Here is a 23,696-nt window from a genome sequence, read left to right as displayed (position 1 = left end):
CCTGCCTGGAAAAAACCTGGAAGCAGAGGCAGGAGTTGGGGTGTTTGAGCCTTCTGAGTCCTGTGCTTGGAGCTGCCAGTTTCCATTTGCAGATTAAAGAAGCAGGATCAAGTCTTTACAGTGTATAGACTCAATCTTCTGCATGTATTTGCCAGTTTTGAGATTTCAGTCAGCCATGGTTTAAAGTTCCACAGAAGTCACTGGGCTCAGATAATTAAGCAGGACTTGCAGTTTATGCTTTGCACCTTTCAGTGTGTGATACACAGAGATCTGCCTGATTCTTCCTTTCCTTCCACCTCCTTTTTGCTGCCATCCCAGCAGGGAGGAGCTGACAGTGGTTTGCCCTGCCTGGCAGTGTGGAGTCAATTCTGAGCTGCTCCTCAGGGCAGCAGCACCAGCTCTGGGGTGCTGTGGATCTCAGTGCTGTTTGGCAGCAGGTTGTTCTGCCACTGAAACTCCTCGCTGATCCCAGGCTTGGTTGGAAACTGTTAAAAAATAGATAAGAGTTTGTTCAAGCAGGGCTCACATTGTATTGTGTATTCTCAGTCTCAGGAAATCACAGTCCTGTTAATTTGAATTCTTCCCAGGAAAAACTGAGTTTAAACCCCCCTGAAACCATGAGCATCCATCAGTTTTAATAAACTCATCTTGTGGATGAACTCTCCTAATTTTTGTCTCTATATTTACTTCAGGGACTGCTACCTAGGAAAGGTTTTTCCACTTATTCAGACTTTCTTTAAAGATGAACTTCAAACAAAAAAAGAATTCTTTAGTAGTTTGTTTCATTGGCAGTAATTTACAAAAATGAAGTGTAGGTTAAAATGCGTGTCTAATGTTTTACAATGTCATCAAATTATGCTATTTTTTTTGAAAGTTACAGACTGGTGTAATGCTTCAGCTTTAGATTCCTTTCCCTTATGAAAGCACAGCTTTGGACACTGAAATACAATGTGGCAGAGAGCAGGTTTACCAAAATACAAAGTTTCAGATAGAAGCTACTCTGCTTCCAGCTGGATTTAAAAAAACTGCAAAGCATTTCTTAACATTTCAATCAAGTATTTATTACTTAATGACTACCTAGAGTAGAAAAAATTATCTTCATCCTATTAAGCACTCAGCTTGGAAGATTGGAAATGTTGCTTTGTTGTTGTACAGAGTTGTGATCTGTCTAATAACAAGATCTACTGAAAAGGAAATATAAAAATGAAGCAACCACGTGGTGGTACCTGTTAGGATTGCAGAGCCTAGGTGCTTTGGGGATGTTCTAGTCATTTAGAGTTTTAACAACTTGAAACTGTCTTTTGAGACCAAAATATTTCCAATATTTTTCCTAAAAATCTATTTTTAAATATTCTTCCTTAAATAAAAAAGCATTAATATTTCCTGATAATGAGATGAGATGTTTCTTTTGGAACATGAACTTATATTTGAGGTGAAATTCACTCAGCATTCTCACTGCCCAAACAAAACCTCTCTTCTATTCATTGAAAATTCTGCTGTAGAAGATTTTGCCAGAAGCTTTTAGCACCAGGTTCCCAAGCTGAGCACATCCATGTTGGGCATTCCTGGCCTGTCTGAGCCTTTTCCTTCTCCTCCCTGGTGTCTGAGTCTGCTCCAGCCATGGGGTGCCAGGTCCAGGGAGTTCTGCAGGCTGGGGTGGCCCATGGCACCATGGAGGAGGCTCCTGTTGGAGCAGCATTCCAGTCTCCCAGTGCTGGTGGTGACTGGGAAGTTCTGCAGGAAATGTAGTGCTGGTTGTCAGAAAAGTCTGGATATTATATATTATTCCATTAAAAAAAAAAAAAAAAACTCCTCCAAAATTCCAAGCAAGTTCAAGATGACTTGAAGTCCTTCCAACAGCAAAGTTTGTAGTTGGGAATTAGACATGAGAAAACTAAGAGCCCCAGAGCTAATTCCTATTTCTGGCTTCTGAAAGGTTTCAGTAGTTCTCCTAAGCTGTCAGAATCTCACTTTTAGTTTCAGAAATTTTCTTCACTGTTGATCTGATAGACCCCTACAGCATTAATGAACAGCTGTCATTATCAGATGACACTTTCTCATACCTTGTCTGAAATAGTGGGTTAAGTGGGAAATTTTATTAAATACTTTGCTATTAATTCTTCAGAGAAAGCTGCCAAAATCTGTGGTGTAATAAATAATAATTAAACTAATTTCTCTGAACATGCAGTCTGCAAAACAAACACAGAAATAGAGAAAATTCAATTCTTTATATTTGTGCAATGTGATAGTAGCTAACACCACTTCTCATTAAAGGCAGTCAGTCTTGGGACTAAACTTTGGATGTTAATTTTTGATCTTACTTGCTATTTGAATTATTCAGCTTTACTCTGGGACACAGCACATATTTGATAACCTCATATATTGCAAAGTAACAGCTTTTGGGATTTTTTAAATGTGTAAAGATAGAACGTTGTAAAGTGAAGAAAGGCCCAAATCTGGCAGCAGTCACTGGGCAGGATGCAGGGAAAGGGAGCATTTCCTAACATAAAGCTGCTTGGAGAGTGGCAGGGCCAGCTGTCTGAAAGCAGAGGGTACAAAGTACAGGGACAAAGAGGACAAGGCCCAGTCAAATTGTGTTCATTGGACTCTGCCCCAGTGTAATTTACTGCTTGTAACTGGTGTTTCCTCAACTGCTTGTTCAGCCCAATTCCTGTAAGCATAAAAAGCAACCTCTGAATAATCCCTCATTATGAGGCTGTTCCAGTGATAAGCTGATGGGAGCAGTCCTTCCTCCAGCTGTGGGAATAGTTCTGAATCCCTTCTGGCAAGGCTGGGGAAGAGACCAGGACCATGGAACACCACTGTGTTGAGGAAGGAAAGGCTGGAGAGGTAAAGGGAAGAGGAAAATAGGATTTACTATTTCAAACAAAGACTTTTCTCAGTGGTTGGATTCATGTTTAGGACTGGGTCATAAAGTCAGCTGGAAATCCTCCCAGTGCAAGGCAGGGGGGGTGAACAAATGTGATCTGTTGAGTAGGGACTGAGAGGAACTAGGGGGGCTCAGCCTGGGGAAGAGAAGGTTTGAGGGGACCTTCTCACCCTCTGCAATTCCCTGACAGGAGGGTGGACACAGGTGGGGGTCACCTCTGCTCCCACAAAAAAGGGACAGGATGGGAAGGAACAGCCTCAAGCTGTGCTGGGGGAGGTTCAGGTTGGACAGCAGGAGGAATTTCTTCCCAGAGAAAGTGGCCAGACATTGGAAGGGGCTGCCCAGGGAGGTGGTGGAATCCCCATCCCTGCAGGAGTCCAAGGAAAGCCTGGACATGGCACTCAGGGCTCTGGGCTGGTGACAAGGTGTGATGGGTCCCAGGCTGGACTTGATGGTCTTGGAGGTCTTTTCCAAGCTCAGTGATTCTGTGAGATCTCCAGTGGAGGAGATTTCACCATGGGGAGACTCTTGCAGGCCAAGTGGCCCTTGGGATGTACAATGTTCTCTCCAGTCATTCAGGGGCAGTTGTGTTTCTGTTTTCTAGTCTCGGGGAGCTCTCAGGGTGTCATTTGTCAAGGCTGTCAGCTTCAGACATCTTTTTGCTCAGACACTTCTCCTCAAGTACCAAAACATGAGCTGATAACCATTTGCTTGATGCCTCCATATATTCCCCTCCCTTCCCATCTGTCAGTGTACAAAGTCATGCTTTGTGCTTAGAATGCACAAAGTATCACAGCATTTGAAGTTTGTTTGGTCTTCCTAAGTTCCAAAAAAGTGATTTCTGTCAATGTGGATTGGGAAGGATGATCTGGTGTTTTCCTTTGATTTTGTAAGTTGAATTGCAAGACTTCAGCCCCACATTGCAGATATTTGTAAAATAAGATATTTGTAAAACATCTTTTTAGGATATATTTTAACTTGGTAAAAGTTGTAAAAATATTACTTTAATACTGAGAATTTAATATTGAGAAAATTAAACTGGAATTTGATCTGTGCGAATGCAAAGCCGGATATTTGACATATGTTTGTTTGGTTTTTTTTTAAATCTCCCTTTGGAATCATGAAAATCCTAATCATTTCATTCATTCCTTCTTTTCCAGCTGGGAATGACAGGTAACACTACTCCCTTTGGGCAGCCTTTCAGTCAGACTGGAGGGCAGCAGATGGGAGCTGCAGGAGTGACTCCTCAGTTGCCGAACAAGCCGGCCATGGCCAACAGTCTGTCTCCCTTCCCTGCCGACATCAAGAGTACTCCTGTCACCAGTGTGCCAAACATGGTGAGTTGGACCTGCTGCTTCCAGCACTCTTTACCTCTTCCTAGTGCTTCTTAAATTCTTGGGTGATCCAGCTTCTGCAACGTTATCAAATTAATTCTCCACGGTCGTTTAAGCATCAGAGTTTTCCCGTGGTTCCTCATTTCCCCTCTGTGGTGTGTTTATAAAACTTGTGTACACTTTTATGCAGTTATACCTCCTCAAGAGTCACAGTTATAAAAGCTGCCTTGTATCCTTTCATTTTGGCTGGTATATTTAGTTACAAACCAGATAAAAGTGTCTTTACCTTCTGTGTGTCAATTAGAATGTGTTGGGTACATCACCAGCTTCCTGAAACTAAATAGTACCTAATATCCTTTGGAACTGATGTGGTAAACACCCCAGATGCTTCTCACTTTATACTGTGCATGACTTGCATGTCACAAGCTTGCAAGAACAATTCTTATTAGGATACCTTACAAGTTTATAGTATGATGTTTACCAGAGTTCTCTTTATAAAGTTAAATTAAATATTCCCGTTTGTCTCAGGATGTTACGTATTAATCAAACTGCTTGTGTTGTTTCTATGGAAACTCCAGCTTGTTGCATTTTATATTCTTATACATGATAGCAGTTACTATAGAAACTTGTAAGACCTTCCATAAGATGCAAATTGCTTATTTTTTAATTTAAATCAAAAAAAGCTACTTTTTGGCACAACCAGTGCTTGCTCTTTCATCACTGTGTTTGCTACCTGCCTGTCACTAATAGACTCTGTATGAGAGGCAAGAGGATGCAATGAACTTCCCCTTTTCTCCTGATTTTAAAGAATCACTTTCTAATTTTCCTCTAGTTACTCTGTGAAATCTTTCTTTAATATCATCTATCATTTACTGTTTATGATTATGGAAAGGAGCTTGTGACTGGGTTAAGACCATCACACCATGTTCAGAACATCACTTGTACTCTTGCAGAATATTTTTAAAAGACAATTTGCTGCATGACCACTCTAGTTGTGTTTATTAAGTGTTTGGATCAGGTGTAAAGTGAGTGAGTTATTGTCTTGATGCTGCAGAGAGCCTGCAGGTCTCCCCAGGTGATCAGGTCCTCAGGGACCAGGTGATCTTGAAGCCTAATTTTGTGGTCATTTAAAAGCCAGGTTTGGGAAAGTCTAAACCTTAATATACTCACTTACTAGTATAGGATGTAGTGGTCAATATTGAGGTGGAATAAGAAAGGTATTTGCCATCAAGGCTTGTCAGGTGATGGAAGAGAAATAAAATGAAAAACCGTTTTCTTTCTCCCATCTTATCCAAGAGAAAGAGAAAAGTAAGGGAAACTTCCCCAGTAGTATCAATTGCAGTTTTAAAATGTCAAAAATACCAACTGAGAGAACAATCAGAACCATCTGTCTTTGTTTCTCAGGTGTCAAAAGCTTTGCATGTCCAATATATCTTTTCTTTCACACCAGCACAGAGAGTAATGGGCATTTCAGCCAACAGACATTGGTACTGTGGAGCCCAAAGGTCTCAACTCACATGGTGGTCCTGACAGGAGTGTAACTTCAAAAACTGAATTTCCATCTAAACATTTCTATTGCAAAGTCAAGAACTTGAAAAGAAATGTCACACTTGTTAGAATTTAACCTTTATTTGGCAACAGTGGGTAAGGCAGTGTAATTATTTGGTAATAGCACATCCATGGCCATATGTTATTCCTTCCACAGGGACTTTGCTTTATTCAGTGAACAATATGAACAGAGCCCCTGGAAAGAGCACACAGTCAACATTTAGTTCTATTTTTGCAGCTCTCTGTGTAGCTGTGGGCATTGCTGGCTGTATGTTGTAATATATCTCACTTGGTCATTTCCAAATGCTCTTTCCTGAGGCAGTCAGCACTGGAGCAGGCAGATACTTTGGATTAGTTCATTTTCACAGCACCTCTCTGAGATAAAGATGTATTGCCCCAGTTTGAAGCACAGAGGCATAAGGAGAGTAAGACTGGCAGAATCTGCTGACTCAGAACTTGAGGTTTGTAGGCTCTGGCTTGCTAAACCTTATTTCATATGTTAAGGCATTACCTAAGGGTAAAATAAATCCACAGCAGTTCCATGAGTTACAGAAACACACATTTAAGTGACATCTGTCACTCACATTGGGCAACCAAAATGTGACCCAAAAGGCTCTTGAGAAAAGCAGCTTGTGACAGGCAGGTCCCCAGAGCAGAGCTGCAGTGTTTGAGCAATCCTGCTGTGCATTCCTGCTGCAGTCCCATTGCCTTTTCTGTGTCCTGGGATGCTTTAGGTCCCTGGAGATGATGGTTTATTTAATGTGCTTGGCCTGGAGACATGGCCTGTGCTGTTCCCTGAGGGAGGCAGCAGTGGTGTGAAAAGGGTGTTGTGTTGTGTTAACATGGATCAGAAATGAACCTGTGGAGGACCAATCCAGACTCCATCCACTACAACAAGTGAAAGATAACTGCATATTTTAAAAAAACCAAAAAAACCCCATTCAGGGTCCTTTGTGGGATAAGTGCAACCACATATCTTGCTCAACCAGCACTCTATACTATCCTTATCTTAAAGGGCCCCCAAAGTACTATTCCATGTGAGAGACAAACCCATGTGAATGAAAACACTGGTGGTGTGTGGCCTGAGGCAGGAAACCAGATTGCAGCATGGCACTGAGCACTGTGGTTACCACAGGGGGTGTTTGAACAAGAGAAGAGGAAGCAGCATTGTCTGAGGACCCCTAAGTCCTGAAAACATAAATATTTTTAAATATTCCTTTCAGTCTTTAGCCTTACACCTTTATACATGTACTGCAAAAGTAAAAGATGATTAAGTTTCTTAACCCACATTATTCTAATCATTACTGTGACACTGTATCACCAACAATTACCAAGACTCTTCTCACTGGCAGGCATAACCCTGGCAGCCAGCACAAATGTGCTGCAGCTGTGGATTTGGATTTTTGATCCAAATTCAGGCTGCCACTCTCCTGAGAGCAGCACTCTCCAGTCCCCCCTGCCTGGCCAGTAAAGTGGGTCTGTGGAGTGTTAGTTCCATGTTCCAGGCATGACCTTACACTACACCCTGAGAAGCACTTTTGGATTAATCTCTTTAATTAGAAAAGAAGAACAAACCTTATGGTATTAAAATGATTAAGAGGTCAGCATTAAGGTATTAATTTTCAGTGCCAGCAGGATGGATTGATTTTGTTTGTTTGCTTTGTTTTAATGGTGAATCAAACAGCACATTAGCTTTTGCTTTGTGGGGCTACTACAGAATTCTGTAGTTCCCTTTACAGAATTCCCTGCAGAATGAGCAGCTTGAGAAGTTGACTGAAAGGTTGTTTCCAAAAGAAAAATGTTGCTTCTGATGTTGGAAGTTTTGGTGACACATGATTGAGCTTCAGTGCTGCTGGGATGGTTCTGATACAGGACTGGCAGTGCTGAGCTGCAGTGAGATCTTGCACCATCCCTGGGCTGTGCTCTGCTCTCAGGCTCTCAGCCTGGTGGGCAGCCACTCTGGGGGCCAGCAGCCACTCTGGGGGCCAGCAGCCACTCTGGGGGGCCAGCAGCCACTCTGGGGGGCCAGCAGCCACTCTGGGGGGCCAGCAGGCAATTTGGGGGCCAGCAGCCACTCTGGGGGGCCAGCAGCCACTCTGGGGGCCAGCAGCCACTTTGGGGGGCCAGCAGCCACTCTGGGGGGTCAGCAGGCAATTTGGGGGCCAGCAGCCACTCTGGGGGGCCAGCAGCCACTCTGGGGGCCAGCAGCCACTCTGGGGGTCAGCAGCCACTCTGGGGGGCCAGCAGCCACTCTGGGGGCCAGCAGCCACTTTGGGGGGCCAGCAGCCACTCTGGGGGGTCAGCAGCCACTCTGGGGGGCCAGCAGGCAATTTGGGGGCCAGCAGCCACTCTGGGGGGCCAGCAGCCACTCTGGGGGCCAGCAGCCACTCTGGGGGTCAGCAGCCACTCTGGGGGGCCAGCAGGCAATTTGGGGGCCAGCAGCCACTCTGGGGGGTCAGCAGCCACTCTGAGGGTCAGCAGCCACTTTGGGGGGCCAGCAGCCACTCTGGGGGGTCAGCAGCCACTCTGGGGGGCCAGCAGCCACTCTGGGGTCAGCAGCCACTCTGGGGGTCAGCAGCCACTCTGGGGGTCAGCAGCCACTTTGGGGGCCAGCAGCCACTCTGGGGGCCAGCAGCCACTCTGGGGTCAGCAGCCACCCTGGGGGCCAGCAGCCACCCTGGGGGCCAGCAGCCACTTTGGGGGGCCAGCAGCCACTCTGGGGGTCAGCAGCCACTTTGGGGGCCAGCAGCCACTCTGGGGGTCAGCAGCCACTTTGGGGGCCAGCAGCCACTCTGGGGGTCAGCAGCCACTTTGGGGGCCAGCAGCCACTCTGGGGGCCAGCAGCCACTCTGGGGTCAGCAGCCACCCTGGGGGCCAGCAGCCACCCTGGGGGCCAGCAGCCACTGGTTCTGGAGTGCACAGGCTCCAGGAGGAGCTGCTGAGGGGAGCCCTGTGAGGCTTTTCCACCAAACTTGCTGAAGCTTTGCACTCCCTGCAGTGCTGCATGTTCCAAGGGTGGTGGTGGATGGTTCCTTTGTGGACATTCCAGTAAATCTGGTATTTCTGCATGGGTTAGGAGTACAATGGGGGAAGTTTGGCTTCCAAACACCAGCATGGTTTCACAGTTATTCCTATGACCAGCAGATGGAGTTGAGAGAATATTGCTTTGTAGAAGAGAAGGAAATAGTTTTTCTTCAATTCTTGACTTAGAACTGGAGCAGCACATCTTCTCCTGTGCTTTTTTCCCCCCTCATCTCTTGCTAAACTGCGTCAGGAGCTCTCTGTTGTGATCTTCCTTGTTTCTTTTTATGTCCTATGGATTTCTGTAATAGCAGATTTTGATCAGAAGACAGAAGCAGTGCCTGAGAGGTGAGGATGTCTCAGGTGTGCCTTGCTGCAGACCTCTGAGGGAGAGGAAGAAAGCTTTTAAACTGGGAGGCCAGGTTTAATTAGAGCAAGCAGAACTGTAGCTACTTAAAATAGACAACTGGTATTTTATTCTAGAGGCCAGAAAGAAAAGATTTTATGAAGAATCACTTAACTCTTGTGCCCTTCCAAGGTAGAAGGCCTGTGTTCTGACCCTTTCTGTGATTTTTTTCCTCTCTTGCAGCACAGCCACTCTCCTCTCTTCCTGTGGAAAGGTCTGTGGCTGTTGCACTGGCAGCATGCTGAGTGTCTGCTTGCTGCTCTCTTCAGCATTCTCCAGTCTCTGCTGGGCTTGCTGTCAGCTGTGCTCACCTTCCCTGTGCCTGCCCTGACCTCCACTCTGAAATTCAGTGTCTTGTTCACAGACAAACTCACTCCTTTCCTTCCTCAAGAAAATCCCACCTGATTTACAGCAGTAAACAGCTGGGGAAAGACTCTGCTTGGGTCTAAAGGAGAAGCTCTTAATAAGCTGGAAACAAATCCAACAGCTAGTGTTCAGTGCCTGGGAAAGGATGCTGTTTTTTTGGGAGCAGAGCATCTCTGTCTTGCCTTAGTGCAGGAGTTCATCCTGGGGACGTGGATTGTTTTGAATGGTGGAATATTTTAGCTTTTGCATCATCTGTAAATACAATGCCAGGTTGGCAAAAACTGACAAAGAGGAATTAATCTTTTCCCAATGCTTTGGCCTGTGTTCCACTCTCCCTCCCCCATATGCAAATATAAGTGGTGGAGAGTATCCATTGCTGTGTCCTTTTTTCTGCTTTGAAACACTTCTTCAGGGTATGTTTCTTGGCATTTGCTGGTTCTGCAAATCAGAAAGATGAAGCTCCACAAGTGTATCCTTAAGAAAGATGCTGATCCAACCTTGATGCCTAGCAGACTCAATGGCATAGAATTGAGACCTTTGCTGGTTTTAAACCAAAATTCCTTTAGCAAATGAAAGCTAAATGCACTGACCAGCTGTTCAGGTTATTTCTGTGGCCTGACCATAGGAGCCTTCTCACCTTTGAGGTTGTCATGGGCTTGCAGGTTCATTCACTACACTCAGGGGTGGAAGTGGGAAGTTGAAAATATTCCTGTTTACCCTTGACATGAAAGCTCTGCCTTTGTCCATGTCAGTGCCAAAGCTTTGAAATAAATCTTGAGCTCTAAACACATTCTTCATGTTAAGAGCACAGCCTCAAGCTGCTCCAGGGAGAGTTAAGGTTGGACATTAGGAAGGATTTTTTCCCAGAAAGGGAAAAGCCCCTTCCAGGCATTGGAAGCTGTTGTAGTCCCCATTCCTGGAGGTGTCTCAGGAAAGCCTGGATGTGGCATTCAGTGCTCTGGGCTGGTGACAAGGTGGAATTGGGCACAGGTTTGGCTCGATGATCTCAGCTGTTGCAGCCAAAATGATTCTGTGATTATGTTGGCGTTGTGTTCAGGAGCTGAATGTGTCTCTACCTCTCCTCATTCCCTGGAGCACTGCCAGAGCTCATCTTGGTGCTATAGACTGCCATCACTCACCTCCCTCCTGACAGCAGGACAGCCTTCTGAGGCTCTGTCCACCTCAGCAAGCCTCTCTTCCTCTCCTGTGGAGTCTTCTGCCCACCATTCAGACTCAGATTCTGATTCCTCCTGTTCCTTGGGTGAGGAAATGCAGCACTGCAGGGTTTGTGCTTGTGCTTGTAGTGCTCATCTCAGCCCATTTGTGCTCCAGCCTCTGGGGCCATAGTAAATCCTGGTGTTCCTGGGGTCAGAAGGATCATTCCTGTTTGGACAGGACCAGGCTGCTCATTCCATGGCTGTTGAGAGTAACTGGTGGAACCAGGGAAACCATCCACATGAATTGCAAGAAATGGAAACTGGTCCTGTGTCACTTTCCCAGCAAAGCTCTGGTCATCAAGTGGAGAATGCCTTTTGCCTTGATGCCACTCAATAGGTGCTGTTTGAGCTTTCCTTCAGTTTTGGGACAGAGTGATGCTCCCAGGGCTGTTCAGAGCTGCAAATCCTGTGAGCAGGAAGGACTTCTTTGAATCTTACTGGAACTGTATTGGGATACTCATTATTGGAGCTGATCACACTATGAACAGTTCAGTCAGATAGAAACATTGCTAATTAGAAGGTGTTTGAGATTTACAGTTCATGGGTGTATCCACTTGGTGCTATTCCATCTCTAGAAGGACCTCAGGATCACACTTGAAGCCTGTGGTTGGAAGGGAGCTGAAGAAGTTTGAGGGTGTTTCACCTTAATGTACCCATGTGTGGGATTTGTGGCAGTGGATTCTTAATAACCTCACTAAGATCTGCTGTTGATTACAAACCTCTCTTATAGAACTAAAAGGTATTTTTTAAATGCAGGATTTGTCCTCATATGGTGAAAGTCACATTCTTCTATCAGAGAGAGGGGGAAAAAACATGGAAAGAAACAGAAATTACAGAAGAAGAATGGTATTTCAAAACCTTAATGCTCTGTAGAGTGGAGCTGAAGCAGAGTTGTGTATTGCATTGTTTACCTGCTGTAAGATTGCCACTGCTGCTGAGAGTGCTGCCTGCTTTTATAAGGAAAGGTACATAGTGTTCCATCTTGACAGTGTTGAGTGTTTTTTGAATATAAATGCATAAAAACATTGAGAATTGCTGGTCACCTCAGTGAAGTAAAACCTCCAGGGAGATTTGAGTCCATCCAAGTCCACAACAACGAGATTCTTGTGCATCTGTGCTGCCCAGATCTGCAGGAGTCTTTTGGCCTTCAGGATAGGGACAGGGCAGAACAATCTTCCTCTGTGAATGAGTTTCCATAATTTTAAAGGGTATTAATAGCTGCCTTACCCTGTAGAGGTGTGTATAACTCAGTTTCTAGAAAACTGATTTCCCACCTCTGATCCATTTGCTCTGTTGATGGTGGAGCAAGTAGAAAGAGAAACAAAAATATCTTTTTTTGCCCTGTTTATCTGACTGTTGAGTGATTCATTTTAATTGTGGCTCCAGAAGTGCCTGAACTTCCTGTTTCAGCAAGAACATTGTCAGTCAATCAGGTGAAACAACAAGAAGCTTTATATTCTGAGGGGGTTTTGTGCCTACCTGCAGACTCACCAATCTGGACTGAGACTGCTTTGTTCTTCAAACCACTGCTACTCTGCAATTCTGCTTTTTGTTACTCAGTCTTCAAGAAACCCTTCTGGGTCAGGACATCTGTGCTGATACAGCTGCAGTTGTGTCTGTTAACTGGAAGGGTAGTAATAAAAGGAGAGCTTGGCTTGGGAAACAATTCTTTGACTGGGATGAAAGCCTCACTTCCAACAAGATTTTCTTTGGCATGATGGCTGTATTTTTCTGCAGATTAGCTGAACTAATTGTTTCCTATTTGTGACCCAAGAATTGTTTCAGCTAAACCTCTCTGCTCTATGGATTTGTTCACAGGAGAAATGGAAGACTGAATTTCAGCTGCATGCAGTGAGAGCAGATGTTCATGGGTTTCCTTCATTCACCCCATTATTCCTTTTATTGTTCTTTCTCTTGAAAGCCCAAGACAAACAGATTCAACAATTCCTCTTTGTCTAAGACTTACTATAATCAAGTGGCAGAGTCCCCACTTCCTCCATCAAATACCAGACATGGCGTTTTCTGCTTGATCTTGTGTGTTTCATTCCCCAGAGGAAAAGCAAGCTCCAAAACCTGATGTGCAGGGACAAAGCTTGCTGCTGGAGTAAAAAGAACTTCTTGTTGGCCTAAGAAAAGTAGGATTTTGTAGGCCATGGACTTTCCTGGGGAATCCTGCTCAAAGGTTAGAAGTAGAGTGGGCTACAAATGGTGTATGCTGACACTTAAACCTGATTTTCTTTAAATGTGGTACAAAGGCTGTGGTTAGTTATTTCCTCTGTTACCTTCCCAGCATAATCCTAATGTTCCTATATTCTATTTAAAAGTGTTTTTCATAGCTGGTTTTCCTTAGTTAGCTTGGAATTTGGTGAGCTTTCCTGTGGTAAGCTGTTTTCACAGTGCATAATCAAAGTGATTCCTGAGACAGTTGCTTGTTTGTCCATAAGATTAATTGAGGCTGCAAATCACAGGGATTTCAGCACTTCTGCAGTCCCATATCTGTTCATGCTAGGGGAGTCATTGCAGGCTGAAAGTCAATTTAAAAGTCAAGTTTCTACATTTGTCTGGGAAGGTAGAAAAGCTGCCTAATCTGTGCTGAATAATTGACATGTTAGAGGCTGTTTCTCTTCTGCACTGTTACCAGCTGTACCTTAGACTGAAGATCTCTGGGTTTGCACTGTCAGGCACAGCTCAGGCCTTGGTGGAGAAGTGTGTCCATAAAGAATGGATGCTGGAGTAAAACACTGGATTTTAAAGCTGATAGAACCCAAGTCACCCTGTGGTAACTCTAGTACTCTTCAGTAGCCATAATGCAACCCAGGTTCTGGTGGCCCTTCCTAGGAGAAAACTACATACAGCTTGGCCTGGGAATTTTCTCTATGGAAGGAATATCAGTTTGAGAGAAAAAGGGCTAACTCAGGCATGGAAAATCAGCTCTGGCTTTTGGAGACTGTCACAGAATTTTGACTGTCTTCTCCCATTGGACTCCTCACTTTGTTAGGGACAAGGAGCTAGGGTTGATGTGTATAAAATCTATAATACGAAAATCTGACCTATAGTATGAAAACATAATACTAAACAAGCTTGAAATAATAGAATTATAGTATGGTGTGTGTTGGAAGGGACCTTAAAGAATTCCATCTCTGAGTGTGATAAGAGCTCACTGCTGTTGGAATTGTGGTCTTCCTAATAAACAGTATTTTGAATGGCTTGTAGTTTAAACTCTTTGTGTAAGTGTTTGAACAGAGGAACCTCTCAATACACTGAGATTGTTCCAGCATTAGAAATGTTTGAGAATGCTACAGGGTGTGGTGCAATAACCCTCCACAGAATTCCCAGAATGATTAGGTTGGAAGAGACCTTCAAGATCATCAACTCCAACCCATGCCCTAATACCTCAACTAAATGCACTGAGTGCCACGTCCAGTCTTTTTTTAAACACATCCAGGATGGTGAATCCACCACCTTCCTGGGCAGACCATTCCAGTACTTGATCACTCTTTATTGCAAAAAACTTTTTCTAATATGCAATAGCTTGAGATTATGTCCTCTGGTTCTGTCAGTGCTGCCTGGAGCAAGAGACCTCCAGGAAGTTTCAGGAGTTTGCTCCATTTCAGGGAGTCGTAGAGAGTGCTAAGGTCACCCCCTGTAACTCAGCGAACGCTTTGGTGATACTCGAACGTTTGCAACAAGATGAAGGCGGGCACAATTGTGAACTGTCTGTTTTTCTCCCAGTCCCAGATGCAAACCCAAGTGCAGCAGGTGGGCATGGTGCCAGCACAGGCCATGGCCACGGGGCCCACGGCAGACCCCGAGAAGCGCAAGCTGATCCAGCAGCAGCTGGTGTTGCTGCTGCACGCCCACAAGTGTCAGCGGCGCGAGCAGGCCAACGGCGAGGTGCGCGCCTGCGCGCTGCCGCACTGCCGCACCATGAAGAACGTCCTCAACCACATGACGCACTGCCAGGCTGGCAAGGCCTGCCAAGGTGAGCCCTGCTGTGCCCAGCCTGCTCTGCCCATCCCCCTGACAGCGCTGGCTGGGGGGTTAAGCTGCTCCTGGTTCTTCTTTCTCTGCACTTTAGAGAGCGCAATGCAACTTTGTCTTGCCAGTATCTTCATCTCCTCTGCTGTATTGTGTGATATCCACCATGTCTTTGTCTTAAATTTTCTTTCATTTGCACTTAATCACAAGATATTTCAGTTGTGTTTAGTTATATCTATAGTATTGCAGTATTTGCCTTTTGGAAGTAGGATGGTAGCAGTGTAGCCTTGCAATCATCCTTTTCATCTCTGTTGTATAAGGAGGATGTAGTGTCCACCATGTCTTAAATTTTAGAACTACTTACCTTCATTTGTTGGTGGATCACAAAAAATTTACTTGTTTTTGCTTGCTATTTTAGAATTGCTTGCAAAGAAGAAAGAATAGAGTTACTTTAAAAAATGAAAGAATTCAAAACCAGTTGAAGAATAGAATTGTAAAAAATGAAATAATTGAAAACCAATCAACCAAGGAGTGACTCTTAACTCTTGCTTTCCCTTGCTGCAGTTGCTCATTGTGCATCTTCGAGACAAATCATCTCCCACTGGAAGAATTGTACTCGGCACGACTGTCCCGTGTGCCTTCCTCTGAAAAATGCCAGTGACAAAAGAAACCAACAACGTGAGTACTTCTCTTACTGCTGTCACCATTAAAACTGTTAAATCACACGGTGCAGTGGAGGAATAAACTCTTGACAGTGTCTCAACAAACTTAGTAGCTGTTAACAATCTTGTACAAGGATAAATATAGCAGTGAATTTCCATTTCTGATCATTGAATGCATTTTATGACTTAAATGCACAATAATTGGGAAAATCTGAGCTCAAGCACATATCTTTTTTGAAGGGTGTGGCAACTTCCAACTGGTGGTTTCATTGTGGGGCAAGTCAATAGATTCCAGGTATGAGCAGTTTGGGATGTAGGTAGGGGTTTGAGGAGGAGATAAGTTACTTGATTGTGTTGCTTGCTGCTAGAAACAAATTAAATCAGCATGATCACGATTTAAAATAATCAAAAATATTTGAAAAATTCTCTCATGTGAAAAGGTCTGGGTGTTTAAGTGTAAGATTAAGTGTATTTAACACTGGTATAGGTTAGCTGTAGTTCTGTAAATCATGCCTGGTTTTTATAATAACTGAGCTGTTACTGATCCTTGGGGCTGGTCCATTTGTAGTTTATTTCTTCTTCTCTCTTGCTCTGAAAAAGAAAATGCTGAACTTATGTTGGTAGATTTGCTTCTCATCAAATCCTTTGAAAAGATGCCAGGGTGGAACATTTTACAGCATTGATGTAAAGTTCTAGAAGTCTTAAGTAATGTTATGCCTAAGTATATTTAAATAAGGGTTAAGAAATGGAAAATTGCTGCAGGGCTTGCAAAGCTTGTACATTGGAATTGGATTGGAAGCATTCTGTTAATTTCCAGCTAAGCTGAGACTGCAATGAGGAACACCAGTAAACCTTGAAGGATGGAGAATTACTCCTACCTTAGGTGGGATTAAGGCAGGGGGGAGAGTAGCTGCTAAAACTACAAAAATTATCCATGGAACATGTTCTCTTTATGGTTTAAGGAGGGATTTTCTTCCTCCAAAACTGAAAAAAAAATATAACTATAGAGCTACGTGGAGGTCAGGATTTTATTTTCATTTTGCCAAACTTCTCCTTGGTAAACAAGATAAATCTTGTGCTTTGAAAGTAGTAATTTGTTGCAAGTGATTACTTGTTTGGGCCTCAAAAAAATGTGCTGAAAGCTTTGCTTTTTAATATGTCATGGTCCATTTGTGCTTAACATCCTTATTACACAGTTGTTATCAAAGTGCTAACAACATCTACCAGAACAGAATTGTATTTTTCCACACAAGCTGCTGGAGAAAAGTAGTTTGTGCACTATTTGTTTTGTTGCTCATACAGCTGATCGTAAGAGAACAAAAGCTGGAACATAAACAATCCTTAAAAATAATTTTGCTATGGGATCAAATAGGATATTCTCTGACTGCAACAGAACTGTAGTGGATAAGTGTAGAATTTGCCTCTCTTGTTGCATATGGAGGGAGATAGATATGAAATCTCCTTCTATTCAGTTAATCAATAATCCAGTGGTGCAGGGTTCTTTGTCCTGGATTATGTCTCTGAGTCATACAAGTAACACCTCTTGGTTTATTGGGAGGTGGAAGAGGAACACTAAAAGTACTTGTTTGGCTGTATTGTAAAAGGCTACAATACCCTTTTTGGGCATTCAGGAAGGATTGTGAAATGATTTACATTGGTATGTGCCTTTTACAATGTTGTGCCTGATCAGGTGGAGGCTAATCAGAGTTGGGTTAGTTTTAGACTGGAAGAAGATGTTGTCTTCCTTAAGGATAAATCATAGTAGCTTCTACTCAATTAGGAGGAAGAGTGAGTCTGCATTTGGCAAAATACAGAGAACATTCAGAAAGGGAAAAAGGAATGAGAAGTGTAGTGATTCTCCTCCTATTGGAGGCTGCCTTCCTTACAGAGAGTCCAGAGCCCTCCTTCCTGTGCCCATCCCTGTTTTCCTGTTGTTCTTTCAGTCCTGGTGTGGCCATGCTGGGCTTTCAAGAAGCTGCTTCAAAGGGTTCCCACCTTTCAGAACATTCTGCAGTGGAGCACTGCTGAGCCATTGCAGTGTCATGCCTCACTTCCATGCAGTCATTCCTATGCTTTTGTGGATTTCTGTTCCTACTCCTTAGGAATCTGCAAGTCCTGGAAAGTCCTGGGGTTTAGGTTATTGCCATGGAGCTGTTTCTGTACAGGTCTTTTAGTGTTGGGGATTTTTACAAAGAACATTGTGCCAGGTTTCTTTTGTATTCCCTTTTTTATTTATTTTAAAGCACTCTTGAACTATATTTTGCTAGAATGGGTGATAGTGACCTAACTTGTTAATAGGACATATTGGGACAAATTTAAAATTCTTTCTGTTCTTATTGTGTGTTCTATGTACCTCTGAGAGGGCAGGAGAAACAGGAAAACAAATATTATTTTGCACATGACAAAGCATTAAGCTTTTCTCTTGAATAAGCAGGTGAATCCTGTGTTTTGAAGCAATGGCTTGAAATTTGGTTGAAATACTTTGGGAGGGTTGAAGCTTGGTTTTTGTTAGGAAGTACTTCTTACTCCCTGCTGGCCCAAACACAAATTTTTGCAGTTGTTGATGTATTTCCTAGTTTTGTAGCTGCTATTTTTTAAAGATTCATCTTGTCATGCATGTGCTTGAGCTCCTTAGTTCTTTTTTTCCTGGCCTGGGCAGGTGTTCTGTGCCACAGCTCCTGGATCTGTTCCCATTTGGAATATTCTGGACCATCCCATGCAGTGCTTGGTGTGCATCATTCCAGGATCAGGGGACACTGGAAAACCCCTGGGATCCACACTCAGATGAGTGAGACTGGGAACTTGGAGCTGGTCTCCTCTCTAACTTTCCTTGTAGGAAAATTTTAAATAAAATGCAGCAAAGAAAAAGCTGGATTAAGAAAGATTAAACTCGAGATAACTAATCTTCACCTGAAGGAGTGATTTTAGAGAAGATGGAGACAGATATTCTGGGGTATGTGAAGTTAGGGATGCAAGAGCAGGAATCTGATGAGGGAAATGGAAGTGTCTGTGATGTAACTGGCTGACATAGCAGGTTATTGAGTACAGGCAGAAAATGGAAGAGAACCTGGATGTGGAGCATTTGGGAACCAGTTCTTTGCAGAGAAGGAAGCAGTGAGTGCATCCATGCACAGGGAAATGTGTCCAGGAGGAGGAGGCAGCAACTTTTTCAGTGGAGTCTTTTTCCTGTGAAATCAAAATGAAATCCAGCTTGTTCAATTCTTACTGTCAGTAACTGCAAGATCTAAAAACAAAACACGTCTCTTGTTCTTTCAGTTGCTGGAAATGATATAATGGTGGCCCTTCAGTTATCCACATGGTGGATGATGGCCCATGGATTAAGGAGTTCCATTGATTGACTGATCCAGTGCTGTACTGAAGGCTTATGATTTAATGCTTAACTTAAAAATTAAAATTACAGTGGTGGTAGAGTTTAAAACTCACACTTCCTGCTTCAAGTTCCTCATAAAATCTTTATCCCATTACTTGATTCAAGATACAGTCTTTAATTAAATGATTGTGTGCATGAATTAAATGATTGTGTGCATTTACCTTCATGTATCTGCCTAAGTGCAGGACAGGCTTGTGCTGAGGTGACTCAAGCACCAGCACAAATTTTGCTCCAGCCACTTGGAGGCAAGCAGAGTGAGGAGCTGCAGGACAGAACAAGTCTCAATTAAAGAATTTAGAAGCAAAATCAAACATTTAAACCAGCATGGCTAAGTTTAAATCAGCTCATAGCTTGTTGTCTGAGGGGATGAGCCAGAGTTGCTGAAGGATTTTGGTTTAACAATTGCCAGCTGTTCTAACAGACAATTCTGTCTCAAATGCTACTTTTTTTTGCAACTTAAATGTTGGTATTGCCTTCTTTCTAGCTTCTTGATCTAATCCTTAGAGTTTAGGAATTTAAAATACTCAAAAATGGTTTAACATGTTCACTGGAGTGGTCAAGTTAGAGAAGTTCTAGGCATTCATACTTAAAACAACATTAGGGATCTGTGTTTAAAATAAATTTTAATTAGCTGGAGGGGTTCCCCTCTAGAAGACATGAGTGCAGTGTCATTAAACAGCACTGCTTGAGAAAGAATCCTGCAGGTGAGCTGCTGTTGGATGGTTTTGATGCCTTCTGGGGCATTGGGATGTCACTGAGGGTGCTCAGGAAGTTCTGGGGCTGCTTAACCTTGTGCTTGTTTGAACCTTCCCTCCTCAGGTACATAAACACAAGTGACACTGGGGCACACAGAGCCAGTTAAAATGTGAATTACAGAGCTCACTTCACACTTGTAGCTTCTGTCATGGGCTCCTCAATGTCTGAAGCATCAGATAGGAAAAATAAATTGCAGTAGACATTGCTTCATGTAGCAGTGGCCTAATGTGTTTGTTCCAGGGCTGTATTTATTTGAGTTGACTTTATTTCCTGCAGAATCTGCCACAGAAGGAACAGCATTTACACTTGGGTCTCTCCAGAGTGGAAATTTAATACCCTCTGCCTCCATCTTTTTGTTTGACAGATAATGTCATGCCTTCATATAAAACCAGTGAACAGACAGACAAAAAAAAAAACCACTTCTTCAAAAACAGATTCCTGGTGGTGGGAAATACTCAGAACAGGATTCTGTTGAATTGTGAAGTGTAGAAAAGCTGAGGCCAAATAGTCTGAAACTATTCTAGCACAGGGGCTGAACTTGTGCTCTGTAGTCACTGATGCTGCTGCCAAAGCTCAGCCCAGAGCCGTGGGCTGGAGGTGCTGGACTTGTCCAAGTGGGCTTCAAGCCAAGCTTGCAGTGCCAGGCAATCAGTGGTTTTTCCCCTGGAGAACCTGGGGATGGTGGCTGGGCTCTCCTCAGTGGGGTGGCCAGAAGCTTTTCCCTGGTTCCCAAACATCAGCATCACCCATGGGGTTCTGCCATCTCCACACTTCAGCACTGAAAACACATTGGAGGGCTTTGTCCTAATTTTTCTGGTGGAGTGGAATATCATCCTTTAACAAGCTGGAATTCTTATTAGCTCCTGTATCAATCTGTGCTGTCACAGCAGCCTCTGAAGCCTTTTGAATTCCAGGGTGCCACAACTTTTGTGCTATTTAACCTTCCTATTCCTTGCCTTGCAGTAGTGTAAAGGCATCTTTCTCCTAGATTGTGTGATTCCAGAGTATTACAAGTCCAATGAAGAATTCATATAGTTGCTCTTTAATATGTCTTTTTTTTTTTAATTAAGCTGATAAGATCTTAATCAGCTTCTTTGTTTTTAAATTCTCTTGGAAGTGATCATGAGTTCAAAAGTTATTGTGAGTGTGTCCACAGGGTGTAAGCATACATAAGCCTTAATTTCCATGGTAATCCCAGCACGTAAAATACTGAGGATTGTCCTTTGGGGGAGAAAAAGGATGGGTTTTTGTAGGGCTGCTTATTCAGTAGAGGGAGATATCTCAGTATATTTATTTCTGGTTCTTTGGTAAATGAGATCAAATTGATTTCTCAGCTGGAGAGGGAGAAGTCTGGACTGTGCAATGTGTGTGTTTTCTCTTGGGTGGAAGCTGGAAGCCTGTGTATCTCTTTCAGTGATTCAGTTTCCATGGTGGGTAAGGATTTAAGAAAGCCTGGATAATGCTATTAATGTCTCAGAAGACTTGTTTTCATGACTTTTTTATCTAACCACGTGCCTCTACTAATATTTCAATAAGACAGTTATTGTTGCCTATATTAAGAGCCATTACTGTTGCTAAGTTTAGTTCACACATTTGTAATGCACATTATGTATTTAATTACTTAAGGGGGAAAATGTGAAGGAAGTGTTACTTTTACCAGAGTCCTGATTATAAAAATGCAGTGTCTCTGTGCTGAAGGTTGTATTCCATGGGTCATTCACAAGGGACCATGGTATACACTTAGAATGGCAGCTAAAATGAGAACCAGAAAGTAAAATCTTGCTCTCTTGTGGATTAAGTAAATATTAATTTTCCCTGTTGTTTCCATTTCCTGTCTGCAATGAAAATTACTCTTCCATTCATCTGTGTGGTGGGAGAGGTTGGTTGGTTGGTTGTGGTGGCCATATAGGTTAATGAATACCTAAACATCATCTAAACTATTTACCAGGGTTCAACCCTTTTCTGACTCTCCATCTTATTTTAGATTTTGCCACTACAGTCTGAGACTCATCAGGATTTTTCACATCTTTGAGTAATTTGGGGTTTAAGGTAGTTTGGCCTTCAGAGGATTCATCTGGTGGCTTCTCACAGTGAAAATTTCTACCAACAGATCTTCAGCATTACCTTTGTGTACAAGGGCACAGTGTTTCTGCTGAACTCAGGATCTCTATTCTGGAGCCAAATATTTTGACCTAAAATGGGATTGATGGGAAAGAGGGAAGTAGAGGAACTAAATATTTTTCTCTCTTAGTTTACTGTCCCCAAGCATGAAAATCCTATTTAGCCTTATATAGGAGCCTGTACTATATATCTATTAAAAGTAATTATGGGCTTATCTGCCTGAAATTTACAGCACTTCTGTTTAGACTGTATGGATTAATAGCCAGGCTGGGTTCTGTTCTTGTAGAATCAAAGGCTGTAGAGTTTTCCCACTTGGCATCTCACGTGTTGTTCTGTCCTCTGGCAGAAAAATATCCGTATCATAGAATATGTGCCATGACTCTTGGCATGACTGGTTTTACTCCTTATCCTCACTGAGTTTTAATTTTCTCTTCTCCTTTCTCTTTTCCACAGCCCTTTTAGGGTCTCCAGCTGGTGGGATCCAGAATTCCATTGGTTCTGTTGGTACAGGCCAGCAGAACACTCCATCACTAAGTAATCCCAATCCAATTGACCCCAGCTCCATGCAACGAGCCTATGCTGCCCTGGGGCTGCCATATGGCAACCAGCCCCAAGCCCAGCTGCAGCCCCAGGTCCAAGGCCAGCAGCCAGCACAGCCTCAGGCTCACCAGCAGATGAGGACCATTAATGCACTGGGTAGGTGGAGAAAAGACCAAGAAAAAAAAAAGTTCAAATAATTGGTGTTGGATTTTTAAGATAGTCTGGTGTTTTGTTTGGTCAGAGTAGTGACTGTTCTTGTTGTTTAGTAAGTTAAAAATACACTATTTCTATACACTACCATTAATTTACATTAGAATATTAGAAAGTTTTGAATGTAGTGCTTTTGCCAAATAGCAGGAGTTTTAGTTTCTTTTAAAATATAGCCCATAGCTCATTCTCTGAGGTGATGAGACAGAATTTCTGAAGGATTTTGGTTTAACAATTGTCCCCAGTTCTAACTGACAATTCTGCCTCAAATCCTTTTTTTTTTAATCTTAATTGTTGCTATTACCTTCTTTATAGCTTATGGATCTAATCTTAAGAGTTTATAAATTTAAAATTTTAATAGACTCATTTTTGTACTTCAGACTGAAAGTAACTCGTGTCCATAAATAGCCACATATGTGCAGCACAGCATGTATTGTTATAAAAATACTTAACCTGATAAATTGCTTCTTTTGTTAGCTAGGTGGGTCAGTGAAGTGCAGTTTTGTCATATTATTGTCAAAATTGTGAATTGTGTCCCAATGATGTTTAATTTTATCCCAAAGGAGCCAACCAGATGAACCTTCCCGCAGGAGGAATAACAACAGACCAGCAACCGGGTCTAATTTCTGAAACTGCTCTTCCAACATCCCTTGGGACAAATAAGTAATGCACACATTTTCATTCTTGCTCAATTAAACATTTATTTGCATGCTTATGAACGTAAATAAAGAGCATGCTTTAAAAACTGATTGTATTGGCATGGGGATGGTCAGTCACGTGTACAGCTCTGCTCTTTCCTATTTCAGTGCCAGAGCTTTGTGCCTCCTGAGAGCCCTACAATATTCACTGCTTTTAAATGAAATCCCAAAGGAAGAATATTTTATGTTTTTAAGTTCATAGTTGTGATTCTTTGCCATTCACACTGTGAATGTGCCTTGTAAACTGCTGAGCTTTGCTGCTTCAGGGGTTGCAGTTTGTTGATGGCAGAATTTCACTTAATGTTTGATGCAATAGCTGAAAGTGATGCTTGCAACAACTCAAAAATTACTTGACAAAACTGCATTCTGGTACTCTAACAGTCCCTTTTGTTTTTTGTTTTAGCCCACTAATGAATGATGGCACAAACTCTGGCAATGTTGGAAACCTCAGCTCAATGCCAACGGCTGCACCTCCTTCGAGTACCGGGGTAAGGAAAGCATGGCATGAACATGTCACTCAGGACCTGCGCAATCATTTAGTGCATAAACTGTAAGTATTCA

The 23,696-nt window shown here is 43.0% G+C and overlaps 1 protein-coding gene across 6 annotated transcripts in view; it reads left to right on the top strand.

Annotated features, from left to right (window-relative positions):
* CREBBP (CREB binding lysine acetyltransferase) overlaps positions 1-23,696 on the top strand; it is a 96,364-nt gene that overhangs the window by 34,697 nt on the left and 37,971 nt on the right. For all 6 annotated transcript variants that reach the window (XM_079320500.1, XM_079320499.1, XM_079320498.1 and 3 more), the window contains 6 exons: positions 4,051-4,227; positions 14,515-14,764; positions 15,325-15,438; positions 22,144-22,386; positions 23,001-23,100; positions 23,539-23,685. In XM_079320500.1, the coding sequence (XP_079176626.1) occupies positions 4,051-4,227; positions 14,515-14,764; positions 15,325-15,438; positions 22,144-22,386; positions 23,001-23,100; positions 23,539-23,685 (1,031 nt within the window). The remainder of the gene's footprint in view (positions 1-4,050; positions 4,228-14,514; positions 14,765-15,324; positions 15,439-22,143; positions 22,387-23,000; positions 23,101-23,538; positions 23,686-23,696) is intronic.

Source organism: Erithacus rubecula (assembly GCF_903797595.1).
Source record: "Erithacus rubecula genome assembly, chromosome: 17".
NCBI classification, from domain to species: Eukaryota; Metazoa; Chordata; class Aves; order Passeriformes; family Muscicapidae; genus Erithacus; species Erithacus rubecula.
Note: the sequence above shows the minus strand (reverse complement) of the source record. Positions and strands in the feature narration are given on the sequence as shown.